Source organism: Scophthalmus maximus, chromosome 6 (genome assembly GCF_022379125.1).
Source record: "Scophthalmus maximus strain ysfricsl-2021 chromosome 6, ASM2237912v1, whole genome shotgun sequence".
In the NCBI taxonomy this organism is placed as follows: Eukaryota; Metazoa; Chordata; class Actinopteri; order Pleuronectiformes; family Scophthalmidae; genus Scophthalmus; species Scophthalmus maximus.
This window is the reverse complement of record NC_061520.1, coordinates 13,417,661-13,442,326: the sequence shown is the minus strand read 5'-3', so window position 1 is coordinate 13,442,326 and position 24,666 is coordinate 13,417,661. Positions and strand designations below refer to the sequence as shown.

General features: G+C 41.6%; 1 protein-coding gene and 1 long non-coding RNA gene across 6 annotated transcripts in view; one reads left to right on the top strand and one right to left on the bottom strand.

Annotated features, from left to right (window-relative positions):
- LOC118309206 (AMP deaminase 2-like) overlaps positions 1-22,527 on the bottom strand; it is a 26,742-nt gene extending 4,215 nt beyond the window's left edge. The window contains exons 1-17 of one of the 5 annotated variants that reach the window (XM_035631053.2): positions 22,215-22,527; positions 6,624-6,754; positions 5,839-5,969; positions 5,251-5,319; positions 4,135-4,246; positions 3,844-4,030; positions 3,260-3,401; positions 3,082-3,171; positions 2,854-2,983; positions 2,347-2,541; positions 2,080-2,211; positions 1,827-1,990; positions 1,590-1,716; positions 1,326-1,489; positions 1,092-1,212; positions 478-651; positions 219-329 (exon numbers count right to left, since the gene is read on the bottom strand). In XM_035631053.2, the coding sequence (XP_035486946.2) occupies positions 219-329; positions 478-651; positions 1,092-1,212; positions 1,326-1,489; positions 1,590-1,716; positions 1,827-1,990; positions 2,080-2,211; positions 2,347-2,541; positions 2,854-2,983; positions 3,082-3,171; positions 3,260-3,401; positions 3,844-4,030; positions 4,135-4,246; positions 5,251-5,319; positions 5,839-5,969; positions 6,624-6,754; positions 22,215-22,224 (2,190 nt within the window). In that variant the 5' untranslated portion in view covers positions 22,225-22,527. Of the gene's footprint in view, positions 1-218; positions 330-477; positions 652-1,091; positions 1,213-1,325; positions 1,490-1,589; positions 1,717-1,826; positions 1,991-2,079; positions 2,212-2,346; positions 2,542-2,853; positions 2,984-3,081; positions 3,172-3,259; positions 3,402-3,843; positions 4,031-4,134; positions 4,247-5,250; positions 5,320-5,838; positions 5,970-6,623; positions 6,755-7,511; positions 7,672-11,465; positions 11,845-19,737; positions 20,214-22,214 lie in introns of those variants that run through there. The other 4 variants (XM_035631050.2, XM_035631054.2, XM_047332591.1 and 1 more) reach the window with 4 other exon arrangements.
- Positions 20,140-24,666, top strand: LOC118309208. Its single transcript, XR_004793442.2, has 2 exons — positions 20,140-20,271; positions 23,589-24,666. It is a non-coding gene; the product is annotated as an uncharacterized LOC118309208 (long non-coding RNA).

Below are 24,666 nucleotides of genomic sequence, written 5' to 3'. Positions count from 1 at the left end.
GTCCTCATCATCATGTCCTGCCTCCTGCGTGCTCTACGCAGACGCCACAGAATGTTCCGGAAATGTTCCTGTTGGTGTGTCTGACTTGAACAATCTGATGCTGCTGCTGCTGCTGCGTTCGGCATATGTGAATGGTAAACGAACATTTTCCGCAGTTCATGTCTTAAATCTGCTATAGATGGATTGAATACACAAAAACAAGAAGAGCTATGGTTTACCTTGTGTGAGAACCCACTCATGAGGACACTGTTTCTCGCCAGCTCGCACATGTCACAGGAACTCAGTTTCCACACCTGAGCAGCAATGCTGTACTCCTCCATCAGAGGCTCCTGGGTGCACGCACACACAACACACGCACACAAACAAACAACACAAAAAACACACACACAGGGATGTAATGTAATTTCAACCTCATCACTTCCGAAGATCTTTTTACGACAGACCATGAGCACGTTCCGACCAGCGTCCGTCACTGACCTTGGTGAAGTGGAACTGGAGGGGATCGTCAGTGGACAGAGACACCATGAGGCCTCTGGACAGGTACTCTGGCAGTGGGTTGCGATGGTAACTGAGGAACAGGCTGTTGTTACTCAGCGGGGACATGGCGATGCCAATCTGAGCCAGGTAGTAGAGATACTGCAACACCGGGGCCTGAGAGCGCGAGGGACACGGAGACAGACGGTCACTACTCCCCTGACACTGACAGCAGAAGCTGATCACCTGTCACATACACTGAACAGTATTCTCCCCCTTTTACATTATTGTTTTAGGTGTTTTAACAGTTATTATTATGTAAGATAGTTTGTTGTTTTTAATCTGTGGTATTACCATGTGGGTATTTGTTTATTGCTTTTTGTTAATCACGATTGCAGCACTTGCAAAACTTGAAAATTAGACGTGTCAGATAGCAGCATTTGAAATTCAGGTGTTCATTTCTGTCTTTTTATGACAACATTAATATACTACAAAGTCTGCAGATAAGATCAGAAAACATAGCAGTGAAATGTGTTAAATAATAAAATGATATTATATACAATATTAAAGATAATTTCCACATGCATCCAAACCAATCCAGTGAATCCTGCCCTGACCTTTCTGAGCAGCAGCCCATGGGAGATGTTCTCCGACAGCATGAATCCTGACACCAGGTGGTGGATTGGCCCCGCCTCCCCACAGTGAGGTCGCAGGACAAATGTGTGGAGGCCTCGCCGTCTGTGTCAAATGTATTAAAAAACAACATTAAGGCCTCACGTATTGTTGTTTTGTGTATTTTTCTGAATGAGTATCTGTTTAAATGAATGGATGATAGTGAAGCTGGCTCATACCTCCGCAGGTGGTTGAGCACAGCCATGTTGGCGTAGGTATAGTAGAGGTAGTAGGAGTAGGGTGGGTTGTCCTCTTCCGTCCAGTTGGCCGGCAGTGGACTGTCGAGGTTAAAAATGTGTTGCTCAGGTTTGGACTCATCGTCCACACTGTCGAAGCCCACCACCTATTAAAACATATGCAATAGACAAAAAAAACAAAACTAGTCAGTGTCTTTAAATGTAAATTATCAGGGCAGCTTGGATTTCTTGTGCGGCGACACTCACGTGTTCTAGGAAGAGATGCAGCTCGGGATGACTGCGCGGGTTTATCGTGGCTTCAAACAGAGGAGTGAAGACGTTCTCCAACATCTCCTGGAAATTAGCCAGCTGCTTCTTTGTGTGGTACACATCACTGGAGAGGCGGCGATTGAACAACAACACTCGTTTTTATTGCAGAGATTATTATTAGTCATTTTTTTTAACCTCCGCAACACTGTAAAAGCAGGCTGGGGCCGTACTTACAACAGACGGGGCACCTGGATGAGCCAGCGCACGTTATCAGAGTACACTCGGTGTTTGACGGCCCACTGAGCCAGCTTGTCCCATTCGTCCCGGGAGCGGCCGTAGATAGACAGGCGTAGCTCTGAGTTCTGGTACTTGCTCTCTTCCAAGTCAAACATCACCTCCTGGACAAATGAAGAAGCGGGAGATACTGATTAATCCGTTATTTGGATTGATTAAAAAAACATACAAACATAAATGAATTTCTTCTCACCTTGACTATGTGTGCAAAGTATTTTCCTTCAATGTGGTTGTCAGTCTTGATGAAGATCTCTCTGAGGATGGATTCTCCAATGGGGTTGTATTTGGCATTAAACTTGTCGAACCGATGGAATGTGTTTCGGTCCTGATAAGTAAGAGAAACCAGTAACATATAACATGTGTTTCTATCACGTTCATCCAGCAGTATTCCCTTTATAAATGATTTCTTAAACTAGCAAACTTTTTTTAGCCATTTTGTACTGCCGCTCCCATCTCTCACCGCATGCATGTCGAGAGTGTCGACGCTCAGGTCGAAGGCCGTCAGGTTCATTGTCTCAAACACGTCCTTGAGGGTCTGACCCTGGCCGTGCTCGATATGAACAATCTCCCCGGGGTACTTCTTCATGGCTCTCTTGATGAATCGCAGCAGGTGCTTCTGGTTCATGCAGGACGATGCATGTATGTGCGTGTCCACCTGGAGTCAGCACAGAGCAGCAAAATTGTAAAGATAATAGTCTTTAATAATATAGCACATATCCTAAAAAATGTGTTTAGCAAGAAGAAATAAAACGAAGAAAAGTTAAAAACCAGACAAGATAATTGACTAAAAGAACAGAAGATGAGATAAACCTGTATCAATAAATGCAAACCAAACAAGTACTGTGTTTCAGTAGGAGGGAGCTTAGAGCAACTAGGTTTAATTTTTGTAGTTGGAGGAATGTTGCAGCCAAGTGAGGTTATCAACATAATAGTGATGGGTCAACTAGTTAAGTTAGTTTATTCATGCCTTTCGGATGTTGTAGAAGTCTCTATGAGGAACCTTCTTCTGGGCTGCGAGCTCCTTCATCTCATTCAGGAGAATGTGCATCTGGAACTTGGAGCTCAGGTACTGGAGGCGGCGGTAGCAGAACGACTTCCTGTGAACACCACAGAGAAGAAACAGACGTTACAGAAAAATACACACGAAATAAACACGAGGATGTCTGGAGAAGGACAGTGTCACAGGAACACTCACACTGGCCCGTTAATGATGAGGGACATCATAACATTCATGTCTGCTATATACTCCTTCAGGTCAGGATATGGCAAGTCCAGTTCTGTACCTCTGAAAAGAAAGACATTATGAAAGTTTTACAAGCAGATTTTTTTAAATTTATTATGAATGTGTCATCCAGCAGGTAAAAAACACACACTTGTCCATGTTGTTTTTGTTGACGTAGACATGAACTACTCCATCCACCATCTTGCATCCATATCCCGTGTCTGCTGGCATATTCTTGGGGTCCTGATTGTCATAGGGGTGCGTCTCTGAAACAGGAGGGTGGACGGGGGCATCTGGGGAAAACAGGAGGTGGATATAAAATGTTCACACTATGATTGATAAAAAAAAATAATTCAGAACCTGCTGCAGTTTTCCATTATGTGGTGACTCCCATATGTCCATTTTGTCTAGGTTTGACATCTGGCCAGCTTACAAAACAAATGTTTCAAGATATCTGACAAGGGAGTGTTTCTCATTCCCTTAACTGTTCAGTGTTTTACCCACAAAGTGTGTATGTGGCTTCTTAGTTGTTGGTAATGTTTAAACAAGTTCATCACACAACACAAAGCTTTTATGGAGGTTAAAAAAAGAAAACTGTGGAGAACAGAAAGACTAGACACTCTGGCAAATGCACCCAGCATGTGGTGTTGTCGTTTTTGATAATAAATCTATTAGTATTTCTGGCCAGTGGTTACAGAACATGTGTTGCACCCATATTGTGTTCTGCCAGCATACCGGCATCTACAGGCGTCTCTGGTATATCATCATAGACTCTCAGATCCAGGGGCTTCATCCCGAGGTCCTGTAAGGCGTGAGCTGTGGTCTTACAAAAGGTCTGCATGGATCGCTTTATGTACTTCTCCCGGATGAATAACGCCTTCACCACACACTTAGCAGCATCTAACAGGTCAGTGAAGGGCACCTGGAGAGATATCAACACATAGTCATGAGACCGGGTTGCAAGTGGAATTTATTTTGTTGGGGCGATTTGATGGCCTGTTCAATCACAGAGAAAAGGCTCCTCACCCCACACTTTTCCTCGCCAGATATCGAGACCCGCTGGTACTCCCGCTCGATTGGCAGTGCTCTCTCTCTGAAGCCACTGTCGAAATTATCCACGCTCTTCTCTTTCATTAACCTTATTAATGAAGGAGAAAAGTAGAGTGTGAAACAAGAGGAACGAGGGATGGAAAACGTGGAGGTGAGGAGGACGTTTGGCACAAAGGCAAATGAAGTAGAACAGAATGTTTGCATTTTTGATCCATTCACTTATTGCACATTTTAATACTGAGATCAATTAAACTTACAGTTGCTTTATGTATATTATATATCACGAATCAACATACACCACATAAAGTAACTGATTTGAATATTGTTTGACAGCATTTAACATTAGTTGAACAGTTTCTATCCTCTCCAGCATTTGAGGTCAGGTGCTGTGAGATTAGAGGCAACACATCAGTGAAAGGCTGACTTGAAGGATCTTAGTGGCTCAAGTCCTGGAGACTTGTGGAACCAAAGTTCTTTCACAACAAATTCACAATAATGATGCTTGATCAGTTCCTGGGGAAAAGTCAAGGCTTTTGAAATGTACACACGTTTCATAGTAACCTCCAAATACAAAACAATTTGAGTTTCTTGGTTTTCCCGACTTTATTTTTGGAAATGCACTGTGGAACTTTGAATAAAGCACAAGGTGTGTAATTGTGCCATAATACATTAGCCTGGAGAAAGGATGCATTTAAATGTAACTCAGTGTATCAAAGCAAAAGCATACTGATTTTAAATGAGGTATTTCTGTGAGTCAGTTTCAGTATCAATAACATATGATAATATAGTTGCAGATTTTGGAGAGGGTGAAAAGAACAAGAACAAGATAACCATAAAACATGTATCATGTCACCAGCAGGGGGACGATGTGGTTCATCTCAAAATGGTGTCAGTGGTTCTGGAGGAAAATAATTGCACCAGTCCAGAGTTCAGACATAATGTGGACATTGATTAATATATAGTGTTGATTAATACCGAAATGTCAGGTAAGTAGTGCTAAAGCACATTTCTGTGAGAATAAAGCAAGCAAAAATACAGATGGTTTAAAAAATCACGACACAGAACATACATGTTGAAGCAGAGCTCACTCACTCTAGGTCGGGTGCACTGTCGATTTTCATGAAGTCCTGTTTGGCACGGAGCAAGATCTCTGGCTCAAGCCTTGGAGTGATATGCAGCAGCGCAGCATAGTGTGGGCAAGGCAGAGGGGCATCAGAGGTAGTGAGAAGAAATTAAGCACACAAAGAGAGATAGACCAAATATAGAGCACACACTCACACACACATACTGTATATATATATAGACACACACACATACATTCATAATTATACACAAAAAGCCTTATTGATCAAGGTGATTGACACAAATAGAACTACTATCATCAGCAGGGGGGTCATGTCACCTAACCACCTGTAAAATGGAGACATAACCCACCTCCTCATAAAAGTCTCTGTAGAAGAAAAACTGAACACCAAGAAAGCTGCCAACTGCCAGCAAGCCCACTTAGCCTATTGTCGGGATTAGTTAGCCCACAACCTGGCATGTTGGAAGCTGATAAGCATTTGTGCGTGGGTGAAAGCAAGAGACTCTGTAAAAGGTTGGGTGGGGGGGGTTGTCAGAGGTCCTATAAAGAGTTTATATGACTGGCTTTGTGTGTGTAGTGTGTTTGCATTTCCTCACTTAATGTCTTGGCTGATCTGCCGCTCGAGACGGTGCCGTCGCTCCTCCAGCTGCTCGATGGGGCTGTCCTCCGGAAACTCGTAAGGAGCAGTTCGCATCTCACTTTCGGCCATGCTGCGGCTGAACAGCTCCTGGTGCAAACATAACATTACCATTTATGGTGTCATAAAATGGGAAACAGCTGAATATGTAACACTCCAAGCCACCTGGTACATTTACATTTTTCTTAGTGTCCATGGCAGACATTGAACTGGTTTCTGATGTTTTACGCACCTTACAAGGAAAAGTAAACGGCTTTATTATCAAATTTTTATTTTAATCCAAACTTTTATTACTGTTATTTAAAACGCATAAGAAATTCCAGTAAGTATCCGTACCAGCTGTTTAAAATATCTGTCTGTTTAAAAAAATAAAAAAAGATTTTCAAATTGAACAATAAAGCAGCTAGCTTAAGTTTATTTAGACAGGCTGTGTCTAGAAGTCCTCGCTGTGAGCCGTTTGGAATGGGCTGTTGGGGCTTTGCAGGACACTTAATCCTTGGAGCATTTAACATGCCGGACATCAGGGCTGCCAAAGGGAAAAGACAAAACATCCATAACAGACACTGCAGAGAGAGCCAATAGGGGGCAATGGATCAAGAGGCCGAACCCATCGGCAGTTGCTGCTGGGATGCAAGATGGGGTCGGATCCACGACCCACCTGACCAATGACCACAGGAATATTCCCGGTGTTTCTGAGAGTTTACTGTTAAGAAGATGTTTAGCGGTTTGGTGTTCAGTTCTCACCTCCGCAATCTCTTTGTACTTTTCTTCCATGGATGTCCGCAGGTCAATTGCGTGGTGGGTGATAGAGACGGGGGTCCCCGGTAGGGATCGCTGGGGCTTGAGGGGCTTGGGCCCAGATGCACCACACAGATCTGTAAGCAGACAGAGTGACAGTAACACATGGAGTCTCCATGATGTCATCATCAGAAATCATTCATTACAGTCTTTACTTTCACATCCTGTGCCCAGTAAGGGCCGAGACAAGGATTACAAACAAGGAACTGCAAAAGAAAAATCACAGCAACATCTGCATGTCTGCCACCATTCAAATGTCAAACAGCCATGAAGTCTTTTCAGGCATTACAAATAAAAAGTGACACCGATGTAATTTGTAAGAAAACAACTTTAGTAGTGATTCTGTAATATATGCACAGGTGCGCATTTTAGCAATGCAAAATTTCAGCAAAGTAAAAATACTTTAACTATTTTACGTAAAATGTAGGCCAAGTAATTGTACTTCAAGTTAAGTAATGCATTTTAGAAATCTTTCCACTCCTGTATGAAGCATGGGGTTCTATGGAAAAGGTATGACAACCAGGAAAGAGTTCTCTCTACAAAGTAAATAATTGTTTATCATTTCACAGTCTACCCAAAACAGAGACAGGCTGATAAACAACAATAATTTGGGCACACACAACTCCAGGCCTCAGGCACAGGCAGCTGAGAGAAAAACAGTCTTCTCATTATTGAGCAATCTTTGGCAAGGAACTTCCTTTTTTACTCTCCACTACATTATTCCATTTTTCTTGCAACTAAACAGAAGACATCAAAGACCCAGGCATTGGTTTAAAAAAACTTCACAGTCAGCCAACAGTTAAACAAAGTCAAACAGGGCATAACGGCGATTACCTCCGGTGAAAGTGGCTGCAGCTGTAATCTGTTTCAGAGCATGAGAATCTGTGTAGAATATCCGAGAAGAGAAGTCGAATTGAGGAAAGACAGCTTTACCAGCAGAAACACATGGGCATACACACACCTTTACACACTGACACATGCGCAAACACACCTGAGAGTGACATAGAGGGGCCTTCCCCACTCCAGACCTGCTGGAAACAGATGACAACAGCTCCACTCCAGACTAAACCAAACACAATGGAGGAGAACGGACAAAGAACAGAACGCATCCGTCTCCTAAAGCCGATGTACAACCTACGGATTTCTGTGTACGTTCAAAGCATAAATTCAAGTTAAAGAGGACTATAGGTTAGAGTGTACCATATTGATGTGCACACACACTGATTCGCTCATTCATTCATTCATTCATGAGTGAGTGAGTGAGTGAGGCTTCGTGTTTGTGTTTGGCCTATGACAATGTGTCTCTGCCATCTGCTGTCTGCCTCCGAGGCTGTTGACTTTGTTAAACAAGTTTAACACGGATGTGAGTGACATGATCAACAGACAATCAGATGTTAAAGGACATAACACAGAAACATACTTCATTTACTTAATTTTTAGTGACATTTAACAATACACTAGTATTTTTTTATATAAGCCTATCTATTATCTTTCATAATCACCTGACGTGGGCAAACCTTTTTGGTAAGAGATTGGATGTATAGTGGATAGTTATTCCATTGTCAAATTCACTTTTCAGCTTTTTTTAATGGACAAACTACAAAATGACATCAGTGTTTCTCAATCACTTTTAACAGTGAAATTTCTATACTGACACATGCCCTGAACTGGTTTTTGTCAGTATAAAGCAGATTTACATCGGCCTTGATTTATCAGTCAGGCTCAAAGTACATACAGAGCACACACATGTGGATTTAGAGACATGGAGAAACAGATAAGATCAAGTATAGAGACACATACAAACATAGTTGTGCCCAGTATAGTAGCCATGTAATCCCCCCGGCCTTTCCACCACAGATGACTCTTAATCCAGCTCCACCAACTCCATTTATCTCAGTGACATCATCGTAGTGGGGCGCACGAACCCCCCACAGACTTACATACACTGACTCGAATATAACAAATCTGAGACCAACTGAGCAGACTGCAAAACAAAACAATAAGCAAAATGGAAGAATGTCACAGCCTCTGCAGGTTTTGGATCGCCACTGTGATGTGTCTTCTAAAAAAAGATCATCAGACATGCAGAGAAAAAAACAGTCAAGAGCCAACCATCAAAACAACAACAGGAGCCCTAATGTACTGTTTGATGGAAAGCTGAAGGACTTTAGTCATAAAGTTGATTTATTAAGGTAATTGTTGATTTTGGAGAAAAAAAACATTCAAAAATACATATCCATTGTCTTCACTATGTTATCTTATTAAAATGAAATCTAAAATTAATTGAACAACGATAAAGATAAATGTCCTGCTGTTTGAGTAACACCGCTGTATATGACCCTGCTATGACCAAGAGGCCATGAGAACTACACTTTGGTCAAAGTTTAGTCTGTGGACTCATTTAGGGAAAGAAAGTGTTCTTCAATTAACATGGGACTGAAAAACTTTCTGGTAGTATGAAACAAAAAGAGCCCTCTAAGCTTTAGCCTCCCTTAACACACACTTTGTGTGTGTGTGTGTGTGTGTGTGTGTGTGTGTGTGTGTGTGTCTGTGTGTGTGTGCTTATCTATTTTAGAATGAAATGCCTGATTTCTAAGAACAGTGCTCTCCCATCTCAGCTTTCTCTCACATCCCTGGGACCTGAGTCTGCACACCACCCACACACAGTGCACTACAGTTTCTTTGAACCCAACCAGAGAGAGATAGTCATCTAGTATCTGTGGAGCTGGCTCTGCTGAATAACGATCAATACAACCCTTCCTCCACGTCTCGTCCTCCCTGACCCTCCGGCCAAACGCTGACTGGTTTTGACGATGCAATTCTAGGTCATTCTTGCAGAGTCAGTTACCTCCCAGTTTAATTTCTAAATTCATCCTTTTTTTTCTCTGCAACTGATCAGCATTTCGGTCAAGTAATTAGCACACGCTAACTTAGGAAAAGACCTCATTTCAAACAGCACGGCAGTCTGCTGAAACAGACCTTGTTGTTGCACAACTGTTCTCAGCGCAGTGTGAGGGACACGATTATCAGCACAGTAACAAACCACCAAGGTAAATTGCAACTTGATGGATTATTCCTTGTTCTACTCATTGCACAACACTAGAGCCAATAGCATGTCATGGACAATTTAGCCAGTTTATGTCTCAAGTAAATATAGATAAATTATACTTCCATTTTAAATCCTCTTACATGTAACCTCGCAATGCTCTATAAATCTAGAGAAATCTATTATTATTATTATTACATTTACCTTCATTCATTGTGGTTTGACAGTGACAGGGCATTATCAGGAGTTTAAGTTTCCGAGTACAATAGTAGATGGCTCTCCTTTCCACCAAGATACCAACTTGAATCTTTGAAACCCAAATCTAAAAAACTACAACCTTTAGGGAGCTGGATCTCTTTTGGCTCCGTGCCGCACAATCAGGTGTCATTTTACTGTATGAGACCTTGTTACTGTTCCTTTTTTTACTTTTTGTTTTTTAAACAAAAGTATAGATGACAATAGTATAGATGCTAACAACACAACTGCTTTTCAACTCCTATTAATTACTGTATTATTCAGACAAGAAAACTCGAACATGATCAGCTTATGAGTGCCATCACTAAACCATGAGCATAATCACTGAAACAAATGAACTAAATTAAGATCAACTCTACACACTTGCTCCGATAAGAAATTGGACCGATGCCAGCACAAGAGAGCCTGAGTTAAAATTAATTCTGGCCAGTGATATCATGCAGCAGCAAAGCATGATGGGTTAGAAAGAGTTAGATTAGTGTGTGTGTGTGTGTGTGTGTGTGTGTGTGTGTGTGTGTGTGTGTGTGTGTGTGTGTGTGAATGTGATTTGGTCGACTGTGGTTGTGGCTTTGTTTTTCTTTACAAATTTCACTTTATTCCCAGAGAGGGAGAGTGATGACACAAGCTTCAGATGTTCCTTAGCAACCGCAGATGAGAATAAATCTCTACTCTGGAGCTTCGTCTCAAAAACATATCATCAGTACTCAACCGGCACACACACACGTATGTTCACATATCTATATTTATAACTCTGGGATAAGAGACATTAAACTACTACGCCTCAGGACAGTCAACATGTTCAGGTGAACTTCTAAAATAAACTAAAGATTCCCCAGCCGTTCACACCATCTACCTGCTCACACTGCAGTTAAATAAAGATAAAAGATGTGCAGTTGAATATTTATTTTTCTTCCACTTCCAGTAGCACCTGTTCAGCAGTTGACATTCTTCACACTCACGTTGAACATTTGTTTACTGTATATGTTTGGCCTGGACACTCGCAAGGATCTCAGGGACGATGACTCCACTGGGCAATAATACTGCATCATGCTGAACTTCAGCAGCAGCAGCAGCAGGACCAGACGCCCCCAACGTTTACTCACTGCAACAGCCACACTCTGAAATCAACTGTGAGCCACATTAAGCTTTGCAAACATCACACCAACCTAACAAATGCATGACGTATTTTTTCACTTCCGTCCGTTTGTGTCCGCATAAAGAAAATCCTCCTTATTGACATGTTACCTCCCCATGTCCTCTGCATGCCGCCGGCTTATTAAACTGCACAGCAACTGTGTTGACCGGCACCTCATCTGTCACTATGAGCTCTCTAGTGCAGTATTTTTGGAGTGACAAGTACAGTTGATTACCACAGAACTGGTAAAACTTCTCATAACACTGTATTCACAAGGACAGTCTCTACAGTACAAGTCAAGTATTTTTATACAAAACATTGATTGATGATCAATGAGCATAGGATACAGTACCTCTATTTCCCTGCCTTGTCCTGTTATCACAGTCTCCGTTATGGTCGCGGTGGCCTTGTCCGAGCTCTTGCGGGATGCTGGGACATGTATCTAGGCCTGGGACGGTCGATGCACCCTCCCCCGCTGCCACAGGGAAAATGACAGCAAAGAGAGCGAGAGGAGAGAGACAGGATATGCTCACTTCTAAACACAGGCTGCTTTAACACCAGGATCAGACAATCCCCCTCTTTTGTCTCGTCTCTTTGCTTCGCCTATTGTAACTGTCGCCACTCCAGTGTGCTGGCAAGGCTGTTTTTTTTCCCTCTTTCCCTCCGATTCTCTGTCTCTCTGTCTCTCAGTTGCTTCCTGAATAACACCGGTTTTCAGAGCATGAACAGCACAGCCTGCAAGCTCCCGGATTTAAATACTGGGTTGGAGCATACCACGTGGCAAAAAAAGGGAGGTACTGGAGTCGACCACTTGAATGCTCTATTGTGCTGTAAAATGGAGGAGGCCTTGCATCTCTGGCCACTCCCACTTCTTCTCCACCTCCCATCTCGTACTAATGAAGGGGTCACATGACGGTAAACCCCTTTTAATTTTGCCATGAATAGTGTTTTTAAAAAAATGATCACATGTCCATCAAATACATATATAACTGCACATAGATTGTAATTCTTTCAATTGATTTGCAGCCTCTGCAGTTACTCTGTAGCACTGTAATATGGTCCCTAAATGCTGGACTCTCAAATTGATGTTTACCATTTTTATTTTATTTTGTTAACCGTTGATGAGACTTGCTGTTTTTTTTCTCTTTCATGATTTTAAATATTTTTTTCTATAGTTGTCTGATGTTTAAATTCAATGTCTGGTCACTTGTGTTTGTGAGCACATACAGGTTTATGGCTAGATAATTGTGTGTAAATGGTTATTCCCCATTTCTTTTTCTACTGATCACATGATGCCAGTTGACACCATTTCCTTCCTCTCTTGACTGCTGAATGGCACAAGCAAAGTCGTTTTGCTGTATTATACAAGACATCTGCCAAGTCTCTATTAAAAAAGCAGAAAGGAGTTTTCCAGATTTGGTTTCAAACAAATATTGGCACACAAATGTCAGCATGAATTAAACACAGAAGGCAGACACACACACATTTACAAATGACCCAGCCACAACCTAACTCAATCCAACAAAATGTAGTTGTACTTGTCTGATTCCTTAGCAAGTGTTAGTTTCTCATCATTCATTCTGCCATTGCCAAACTCAACATTGAACTAATATGTTAATTGTAATATATGATGGAAATAGATTAATCGGTTGAAATTTTTTTTTATGGCGGGACAAAGTTATAATTCTCTGATTTCAGCTTCTTGAATGTGAAGATTTTCTGGTTTCTTTGCCCCTCGATGACAATAAACTGAAAATCTTTGGTTTGTGGATAAAACAAAACACCATCTGGGGGTTTGGGGAAACAAGATCAAAATCTTTCACCATTTTATGAAAATAATCAACACATTAATCAATAATGAAAATGATCGTTAGTTGCAGCCCTAATATATGCACCAAGCCTTTCACCTTCTACAAGCCAGAGCCTACTCGCCTCTTAAATCTGGGGAAAATTATCTATGATCTATTTGCTTTCAGTAACTCAGCAACACAGACAAATGTGAAGTGAACGCATGTCTGTGTCACGCTAGTAGTCTGTATTCCTAGATGTTTACAACTCACAGCAACGGGGGAAAAAAGTGGTTATATGACGTTTAAGAGCAGAAGCAATGTCCTGTCCCCAACCCAGAAATATCACAGACACTGTACTGACCACAATCAGCCCACAGTGTCTGAAAACTATTTGACCTAGATACACAACACACTCATTGCCCAGGCAGTTCGGGCTGAACCACGATGAGCCGAAAATGTGGTGGTCACTTATGTTTCCACGTCACTTCTGCTGTGCACCGAGTGGGCAGGACTTTTACTGCCCGCCTGAGGTCTGTCTACACCACTGCACATCAACAATCTATTTCAAGCTTTTTGCTTCAAGAGACTTCATTTAAAAAAAAAAAAGGGACATAAACATTTCCAGCATAGACAGTGCAGTCTTTATTACATTGTCCACGCACTGCACGGTTCGCAGCTTTGCAAATTTGTAAACGGGATTTAAGATGAATGCCACCTTTGCATTAACCATACATTTTTAACAATATCCGTGTATATACACCTTATTTATGCAAGATGGTTTTTAAAAATTGTCCTAATTCATGAAATGCTGAATATCTGAGAAAATATAATCAAGAATATAATCTTCACTTTGTTAAGGCAAGGGAACGAATGTTTCACATTCCATGAATGTTTGCGGTGAAGGTGCACATTCTGGAGAGTGGAAAGATAATAACTAGTGTGCAACCCAGTGCAGCTTCTTACTCTTTATGTGTCAATTGTATTGCCTTATTTTGATCATGGAACTCTGGGTTTTCCACTTTGAGGTTTGGTTTGTTTTTTTAACCCCAGCTTGAGCTTTTCTACTTTTAGCTCAGTTGTACTCAACACATCTCTTTCCCATGAGACTCATCAACAGCATAGTTAGGAAAAGAATTTCACCGACGCAGATCTTGTAATAAACAACCAAGCAGTTGCGCTTGTTCGACAGTATAAATACCTCAGCACTTTTATCTACCACAAACTCACCTTTGAGCTTCAAGTGGGTGCTGTTTGCAGAAAGGCCCACTAGGGGAAAACACATTTACTGCAAGCTTCTTGGTTTTAATCTTGACAGTAGCTGTAATACTGTCAGTATTCAATTTGTCCTCACATTCTCCTTTGTCACCTCGTACCGGTCACTTTATCTCAAAAACAGGAATAGTTACAAGCCTAGACAGTAAATCAAAATGGACGTAGTGAAGCCAATGCCGAAGGGCCTGAAGCCTGTATTTTCTGAATTCACCAGCAGAGGGCGACTCCACTAGTTGCAAAAAGAAGTCCGTTTCTATAGAAGTCTATGAGAAAATGACTCTACTTCTCACTTGTATTATTACGCCAGTAAACATTTTCCTGAGGAGTTTAATATCTCAATTTCTAGTTTTAAGTACAGGATGATGATCATTTAGTAAATTATGGTCTAGTATAGAGTAAAATAGATGATAAAGCCCCATAGCGTGGATACAGCGTGATTGATAGCTGGTCGGTGATGGCTGCAGTTGGAGGTGGGAAAGCAGTGGAAGAGCTCTGTCAGAACCAAACCCCAAAAGCCAACGTGGCGTTGATCAAAATGCGAAAACTCAATGCGTATATGTAACAGCTCACAAACCAACGGGTGATATCAAAGTGGGTTGCCACTTGATTAGAGGGCATTATGAAAGTGTGCAGCAAGATTTCAGGCATGAGCCTGAATTGTCTAACCCAGCTGTACGAGGACAGGACTCTGATAAATGCTGGTGTAATCCTGGCTGACCCCATGTTCTGTTTGTTTAAGATGCTTCTGTCTGGCTCTAGATACAGTGCAGGACAAGCAGATACAGGAATTATTATGTCCCAACTGCCATTGGCCTTACAAATAAATTATTGTGATTTTACCCTCACAGACCCTACAGATCTTGGTGTCTTAATTATTTGACAGTTTCATGTTATTTCATGTCTTTTATATTGTACTGATTGTCCATCTCTTGTGTTCAGCAGAGGTTTGTTTGGACACTGCTGTCTGTACTACAAATTGCCCCACTGGGACTTAACCTTGAGTAGCTGTGCACAATTTTTTCACTCCCTTTCTACTAGAACAACACGAGCTGGCATTATTATTGAGGCCATGTCAATCACATCTAATCTCTGACCCTGCACAGAAATTCCCATGTGAATAAAACAATGACAAACATGACAACCTGGGATTCTCAGCCTTCATAGTCAAAGTCCACCAGGAAGGAATGTTCTCATAACAGGGAAAACATACTGGATCCACATATGAACACATGCCATAGACGTAGTGCATTCACACACTGAAAGTCACACACTTCAGAGAAAACAAATACAGACAGACACCCTCCCCTCTCCAATCCTCTGTGATTATCCCAGTCGGGGCACAATACATCCTGCAACCTCTGTCAGTGCAGCTCTCACCGTATCTGAATATAGCCAAGAGGGTGCACAGTGCCACTCGACACAACACATAACACAGTACTTAGCACTGCTTAGTCGTCGAGGAGTTAATATCGAGTTCCTGACACTGAAGGTGTGTCAGGAAATAATGCTAGAGGCAATAAAAGTGGCTTCATGGAGATGATAACACCTGTCCTGTTTCTATATGAACTTTGATTTATGCACATGTACATGCACACACATACTGGCACCAGTGTCTTCACAAAGTGTGGAGACTTACCATTCCTGCCTTGATTTAGTGTCTTGTTTGTTTGCTATAATTAAAAGAATGCTTAGTGACTTACAATTTATAAAAAATAATCTTTCATGATTACTGAGTTAATAAATCAATCGTTTAGTCTTTGCAAAGTCAAAACTGAACCGATGGTTACATGTTGCAGGTTATGACAGTGTACATCACCTCTTGATGTACAGCCCTCATCCGTCTCCCACCTCTGAGCGTGTGTTTGCATCTAGTCTGTTAATTCTTAGAAAGGGCAGAATATGAACTGGGAGGTAACTACAAGAACAAAAGGGGTTGGTGGGCAAGAGATTCACTGTCAGGGATCAAACGTAAGCCGACGCTGGTTCATCATTGGTCAAATGAAGTGGATTATGTGAAAATGGATCTTCATTATGAGTCATGCTGCGGGGCAGAGACAGGGGCTGAGCAGCGTGCTTAGCTGTACCTCAGCAATGAAATACAAGCCATGATGACCATGTGTGTGAGGGCAGTCTGTCGGCCTCCAGTGAGAAGTGGTTTTACCAAGTGTGTGTGTGTGTGTGTGTGTGTGTGTGTGTGTGTGTGTGTGTGTGTGTGTGTGTGTGTGTGTGTGTGTGTGTGTGTGTGTGTGTGATGATTAAAAGGATAGATACAGTGGTCTTGCTGGCTATCTGGACCCCTCCAGCAACAACAGGCCCACCTGTTGGTGTGATAGCTCTCAAGGCCTTGGATTACTTGTTCTCCAAAATCCCTTTTCCAGACCTGACACACTTAACTTTGCTGCGTGGGAAGCAACTGAGCTATTTTTAGGTGAAGAACACCGTGGAATTTTCCACTCAAACACAGTGAAAAACAAATCCTCAGTCATGTCTGATTTCAAAACAGCCGAGGACCCGAGACACTGACAACCAGGCACTCGTTTGAAATTGATGGTCAGGCTTTACACAGCAGTCTTGTGCCAGATAGTCCCTCTAGTGGTGAGATGAAAAAGTACAGAACAGTACTTCTATGTACTATTAAAATGGACTGTATAAAAAAGGAAGCTGTCAGAAAATAAATAAGTAAATATCCACAAATTATGAATTCCCCATACATACAATGGTAATACCAGTTACACACACAGTTTAAGGACAGCTTAAAATATACCTTTTTCAGTTGAGGGTAGTCGAAAATATGTCTTCACTGGCTCAAAATTAATAATATGTTTTAACTGCACAGGCTCTGAGGATCAGGTGTGTCTCTCAGCGGTGAAGACAAAAATCCCACTGTTACACTACAATATGATGGAACACCCGCGATCACTACAGTGAGGGTATGGGGCATGGGCAGTGACTCCCAGTGTGTCAATACTGTAGTGTGTGTGTGTGTGTGTGTGTGTGTGTGTGTGTGTGTGTGTGTGTGTGTGTGTGTGTGTGTGTGTGTGTGTGTGTGGTTAAAGTCCATAACGAGACAACGTGTGGATGTGCTAATGATTCAGTGATGAGTGTGACCAAGCTCCCTGGGTGTAACAGGGCAGAGCTGACATGATATAATGAAGCAATACACGGCATAGAATTTACATTCCAAGACAGAAAACCCACAGAGACATGTCACAAGATCAGTCCATTTGGTAAATAATGAACCAGAACAAGGGGGGCCTAAGGCAGAGGCAGGAGTACAGTACCCAGTCAACTGCAGCCACATGGACGTACACTATAGAGAGTTGGAAGTGTACAGATCAATATGGAGCTGACAGTTTCAGCCCCTGCCCCCCTCCCTGTAACTGGTGTTTGGATCACCTGACTAGGAGGTGGTGAAGTTCCTTTCTTGAGTGTATACCTCATGTAACACAAACCCTTTAGCACTGATGAAAAATATACATTAATTTAGAATAACACATAAATATACAAGCACATACAGTAAAATGTGGTGTATAGTGTAGACTTGTGTTCCCTCCATCGCTCTGGCAGATACTTTAATAGTCTCTATATATCACGTCATACAGCTTCGGCTGCAAAGCTGGGGAATTATATATTCTGCTTCATGCGATGCCATGAGGGTCCAGTGGGGAAAAGCGGCCTGCAAGCAGAGACAGACACAGGTTTCGATCGATGTTTCCACTAAGCAAATCAACACCAAAACTTACATAAGAGATGCGTCTCACGTGCGCAGCAGTGCCAGAAACAATAATTAATTGCAAAAAAACGAATCCTCTCAGGTTCTTGAAAGGAGAGTTAACCATGAAGCAGAGCGATTGTATGGTGATATTACAATAATGTAACACAGGAAATGCTGAAACCTCCAGTTCATGGCCTTGGTTAAGACACAGACTGCTCAAGCTGCAGCAACCGTACATTCTTACACAGCGGCAATTTTGCATCACGAATGCTAAAAGACTTGTGCGGTCAGATGGAGGCATGAGGCTCCATGTGGCTCTCATGGCGGACCGGGAGTGCAGAGGGCTCAGTCAAGCAGGTAATTGCGAGGACTTAAATGACTGCATGGATGGAGAGACCTCTAAGTTATTTATGACTGCAGCAAAGACGGGCTTTCTCAGCAAATAAAATATACGGTGTCTTGACGTGAGCCACTGCTTGAGATCTATTGCTGCAACCCTCCAAACACTCCACGTCTGTGCTGTGGTGTGGCTGCAGCTTCAAAATTAAATCAATATTAACATTTAATTAGTTCACAGATAAATTGCTGGTCCAGCTTTGTAGTTTCTGTCCACAGAGACCCGTTAGAAAGAACTTCAAAGGTAATCAGAGAGCTATACCGTTATTTGGCCTGACTCCTATCACCCTAAAAACTTAATCACACCCCTACGCATATCTGGTCAACTGTCACTAGTGTAACACTAATTGCAATACTGCAGTACACCATATGCCAGAGATATGAAGGCCTGTTGTAAAAAAAAAATGTTTTTTCTCATCAGCAAGCTAATCTTAAAAACAAATATCTTATTTCAAGAATAGTATATGCGATTTGTTAAACTACTCCTGTAAATGTAACAGTTAGAGTTTCAAGTAAGAAACATATTCAAACTGAAATATTCAAACTGGCTTCTAAAATCTGCATTTTTTTTCCTGACACAAACTTTGTTGCAATTTGTCCAATTTTAATAGTATTTTTCACATTTATCATAAATGGGATGCTGATTGAGGATGCAGAAACATATAGGGAGGATAAAATGTAGTAAAACCTTCACAGCAAGACTCAAAATATGCCACTGCATATTCTCCTCAACAGAAATATTATATAATAAATAATAATAAATAAAACCAACTGGGGGAGCCTTCATCTTGATGAAAGAAATGAAGAAGTAAAATAAAATGACGCCACTGTTCTGTCTGACCCAAGCTGATAAGAAAAGGGGATCCATAGCCAGTAGAGCCCTGATAATCAGTTGCACAGGGGCCCACTCAAGGGGTGAGCATCTCTGTACATTTTAGAAAGGATTGATAATTTTCTGTTAGATGTCAAATTAAAATGCAAAATTTTTTCATTCAGGCCTCACTAGTGACAGGTTTTGCAGTCTTTCTCTGTACTGCAAGATCATTAAGTGAACCCTCATTTGGTTTATTGGGGCTCTGACAATGTGCTTTTCATTTCACACACTAAACAATTAACTGGTCAATCAAAGACATAGTAATAATCATCAGATTAGCTCAGGTTACACTGTTGTCGAGCAAAAATATTGTTGAAACGATGAAGTGCATTACAGTTAACATACACAACATGAAAGCTTCAAACAATTTCAACCAACGTCTCAACAATAAAAACTGACAAAGTAAACTAGAGCTCCGACCTCTGTAAACCCAGTTCCCTGTGTTTTGCTCCTTGTGGGGCAGCATTGATCTTTCAGTGCCACAGCAGAAGCATCTGTGTAATTTCCTGACCCTTCATTCATGTAACAAGAATGACTTCCTCGCTCATTCTAAGGGACCCCCCTCTCACCCACTCACCGGGGCTGGTGGTGCTCTGCAGACTCCCCCTCTTGCGAAACGGGGATTTAGGTTTAGGCTTTCCTTGTCCATTGGTGGTGGAGGAGGAGGAGGAGGTGGATGAAGAGGATGACATCTTTTCGGTTGTGCTCCTGCTATCACTGGAGCAGTTTGAGTCAGAGCGGCGCACAGGCCAGCAGAGGGAGAGTGGAGCAGTAGCTCTAATGCTGGAGCTCTGTCTCATGGCGGGGCAGAGGGGAGGCAGGACCCACACTGGGCCGGAAGAAGCTCCTCCGCAGAGTTGGCTCCTCCTCCTAGCCAGCAGCAGGTCAGCAGGCGTGCTGCACAGTGACGAGCTGAAAGGCAGCCTAAGGCTTCCCCAACTCCTGCCGAGGGCTATCATCCTTGGTTGCCCTAGCAACCGGGGAATGAGCTTCCCAAAGTCAATGCAGGGGAAAATAGCCTCAGAGGAGGGCACAGCAGATCAGAGTGTGTGGCCAGCATGACCGCGAGCTAGCCTGGAGACGGTCTACACCCTGCCAGCTGAGCGTCAAGGTGAGCGAAGGACACAAGTTTTTTTTCCACTCTTCTAAAAATAGCAATCAGATCCGGAGAATGTGCTTTTCAGCCAAGGGGGAAAAAAACAGCGGATCCAGATGAACGACCAGAGACAAAAAAAAAAAAAAAGAAGAAGGGCAAAGAATGCACAATGGTCCGTGTGGATAAGCCGCGAAACCAGATTAGTGTGTAAGCTGACAAGTGAACTTCCAATCTTTTTGCTGGAATTCTTAGGAGAGACATAGAGCCAAAACACACAGGATAGACCTGCCTGACATCACGTATTATAAATAGTGACAACCGATGCCCAGCGAGGGCCAGTATAAAGCAACTCCTGACGAGTACAGTAGTGCACAACTTTCTCTCATGTGGACCAGAGTATTGTAACCACACAAGCTTCCAAAATTTGATCAAGTTAAACTAGAAAAAGCTGATTGTTTTTACAGACACATTTTCCGTTGTTGTTGTTTTTTTCTTCTTAAACACACACACACACACACACACACATCACTGAACTCTGAACTCACTCTGAAAAGTGTCATAAACTACAAAGTGAAAATTGTTGTTCATCGCACCAACATTAAGACAATGAAAAACTACCTTGATACATTTTCCTGCCAGGGTTCATGTTGACTCCAATGTGGCTTTTCAAAATAATTTGTTTTTCATCAGATTCCCTGGGCATACGTCAAATACAACATGGCACGGTTCATGTCACAGATCAATTCACCTCATTTAAAACCTGATTTATATCTACTGTATATTACTAAAAGTGTATCCTGGACCATTTGGATCGAGGGTCGGCAGATCAAGGGGCATTAAAAACGTGTAAAGATCCCCATCTAGTGGTAAGAAACAAATGTATACAGATAGACGGAATTAAGCCTTTCTGAACACAAGACTTCTGTTCTAGAAACTTTAGTCTGCCAAAATTATAATTATGCAGACACTGGAACGCATAATGTGTACTTTACTTGCACATGTAGTAACAGCATTGTGGGGACTAAAAAAATGTCTCACTATCAAAACATAAATTTACTTCCTTTGACATCATCCTCTAATTGCACTTCACCACACAACCGACTTGACAATACAGGTAAAAAAAAAGTTTTGTTTGTTTGTAATTAGTGTTTTCTAAGTTGTTAGTGTCATAACATAAATTAAAAATTGGCTGAATACATTGGTTGAGAGCCTGAACTATGTATTTCCAAAAAAAAGTGGAGGTTCAAAAAGGGGGGGCGGGCAAAGAGTCTGCTTATGTGTAGAGCTGCAACAGTTAAACGATTAAACGATTAAAAATCGACTACTTAATTAATCGCCAACTCAAGTCAAGTCAAGTCAACTTTATTGACAATTCCTGCAGTATTGTTCCAGACATACAGAGGAATTGAAAAACCGTCTATCTCGGACCCACGGTGCAATAGTGCAACAAAAAATTAGAAAATAAATAAGATAAGTAATATATACAATAAATAAATTTAAATAGTGCAAAAGTAAGAGTAAGGCAAAACCACATGGTATAGAAAAGCTAAAGAAATTGAAAATGTGCAATAGAAAGGAAATACTGTACAGCGTGTGACGTATACAGGAAACTAAATGAATAGAATAAATTGAGAATTGCATTATAAAGGACATGGATTGCAGATTGAATGTAATAAATGTAGAGGCCACTGATGAAAGTGACAAAGTTTTCCTCGGAGTCTTTGTAAAGTAAGTAACTATTTTTTAATGAAATAAAAAAGCCTAAATTCTCTGATTTCAGCTAGAATTAAAATATTATCTGGCTTCTTTGCTGTTCTGTGACTAAATATCTTTGGTGTGTGGACAAAAACAAAACATCAGTAAAACACACCGGATGTTGTGTTCTGTGACCGCGGTGAAGTTCGTTTCCAGTTGGATGTTCGACGGGTGTGGTTGTGGCCAGATGTTCGCCGACTTACCCCGGGACATGGTTGAGGAGCAGCTCGAGGCAGCGACAGAGGAGCTGTTCCTGTGTGATGGGAAATGAACTGACGTGCGTTTCACGTGTGACGCAGTTAACTTTTCATTTATCGGTTAACGTGTGTCACCGACTTTCTCGTCAGTTAAACTCTGTCCGCGTCGATGAAACCTACTGCAGCAGAGACGTTGTCGGCGCTGAGTGACTGGAGTCCGCGGGTGGCAGTGGCCCACTTCCGCCTTTGCTCCGCTCGGTGGCTTGTTTTGGGGTTTTGGTTTGGCTTTTGACGAAAGAGCTGCAGTTTCCTGCAATGATTTAGTCGTAAAGGCGCCAAGTGAGTCACGTGACTGTCCAGAGGTCGGCTCGTATTCTCAGAGCAGCACACACACACACACACACACACAAATACACACACATACACACACACACACAAATACACACACACACACAAATATACACACACACACATATACACACACACACACACACACAGACAGACTGTGTTCATGGTTCATAAGACCTTGTCTCCAGGAACTGTATTAAAGTAGTTTTGTAATACACAGTAAAAGTCCAATGACTATCTTCTATACATCCGTCCCATCCGGAAGACGTTATTACCCCCCTCCATTTAGGACACACGGTCCAAAATGTGCTTGAATTCACATGCTGTAAAGCCTATATCTATATCGATATCTATATCTATATCGATATCGATATAATTATCGATATAGATATATATATATATCTATATATATATATATATATATATTATCAGACAATTATATAGTTATGTAAAGAAAGAGTTGTTTCAAAGTAGAGTGTGACCGACCAGACACTACTTCTGGATTCAACACGACACACACACAAACCAGCCTTTAAGGAGTGGATTACCTGTAACATGTCTCATACACTGTGGTTTGTGTGTTCAATCAAAGTGACTATACCAGACATTGTATTTGCCAAAGCAAACTTGCAGACTGCCAAACACATTGAGTCAAATCTGGCAGCACAGTGTTGCCTGACTCCGGACTTTCAAGACCGAAGTCCAACATTTCACTCAGTTGTGTGTGTCACTCGAATAAAAACCAAGAGATCAAACGTAACTTTGCACGCACTATACAAGGTTCCGCTCTGAGTGGGCTGATCAGATGGATCTTCGATGGTATCTGAGAGTATAGAAGTGTTACTGCTTTGTGAATTCATATTCATACAAGCACACAAGTGCTAATTTGTGAAGCACACACTCCTCATGTTAGTCATCCATATGAACTGGATTGAGATTATCATACTGTATCATTTCTCTGTTATGTTTTTTAACCCTAGTTGTCTTTTCCCCTCCTGTCCATCTCTTTGTCTGGGTCTTTTTCTGCCACAGAATCCAACTGCAGTCCTCTCGTCCATATGTTTCCGCCCTGATTACCACAGCGATGTGAAGCATCGACCTTCATGTGGAGTCAACTTTTTGGGGGGTTTGTTTAGTGAAAATGTTTCCCTCACAGAACAAGGTCAATAGCATTTGCAAGTGAAATAAGATTTTGAGTGAACAGCTGTGCCCTCCATTTACACACAATACAATGAAGACTATGTTTACATTTACATATAATAGTATAACCATACGACCTCTAGAAAAGCTCTGATATACTACCTGCCAGGCAAAAGATAGCAGACAAAGTTCGTGACTAGCTGGTGAACATGGAATTAGCGGACATCAAATCAAAGCTAAAATGAGAGGAGATATTGAAACATCACTCCAGGTGAATGATTATGTTGCTCCATGAGTACATTGGATAATTATTTGTAAGAATGTTTTCCATTAACGTGACATAATGGCAGTGTCAGTGTTGTGTTCAGGTAGTTTCACTGCCCCCAACTGGCCTGAAAATGAATTACTGCAGATTTGAGCTCAAACTGGATTTATTTAGGTTTTACTTATTAAGGCTTTGTTCCAGAAACTGAGTGCATAATTTTGTTTCCTTTCATGTACCAACGTGATCTGGAAATGACAATAACATTTCTTGATTCCTGATTTTTTTTATTATTATCATTATTAATATGACCCTGCTATGTATCATCAACATTCATTTATTATTATTATTATTATTATATTCTACAACATCATTACATCTATACGTGTCACGATTATTATTGTCCAACAACTGTTCTGGGTCTCTCTCTCTTCCACCTCTCCTCTCATTTCGCCCCCATTTCTCTCCTCTCACCCCAACCGGTCGCAGCAGATGTTCCGCCCTGAGTCTGGTTCTGCAAGAGATTTCCAGAATTTTATTCTTAAAAGGGAGTTTTTTTCTCTCCACGATCGCCAAGTGCTTGCTCATCTCGGGAACTGTTGGGTTTCTCTGTGATGTTGTGAGGTCTCGACATCGCTTTGTAAATGGCCTTGATATAATGTATGTTGTAATTTGTCGCAATACCAATAAAATTGATTTATATATGCA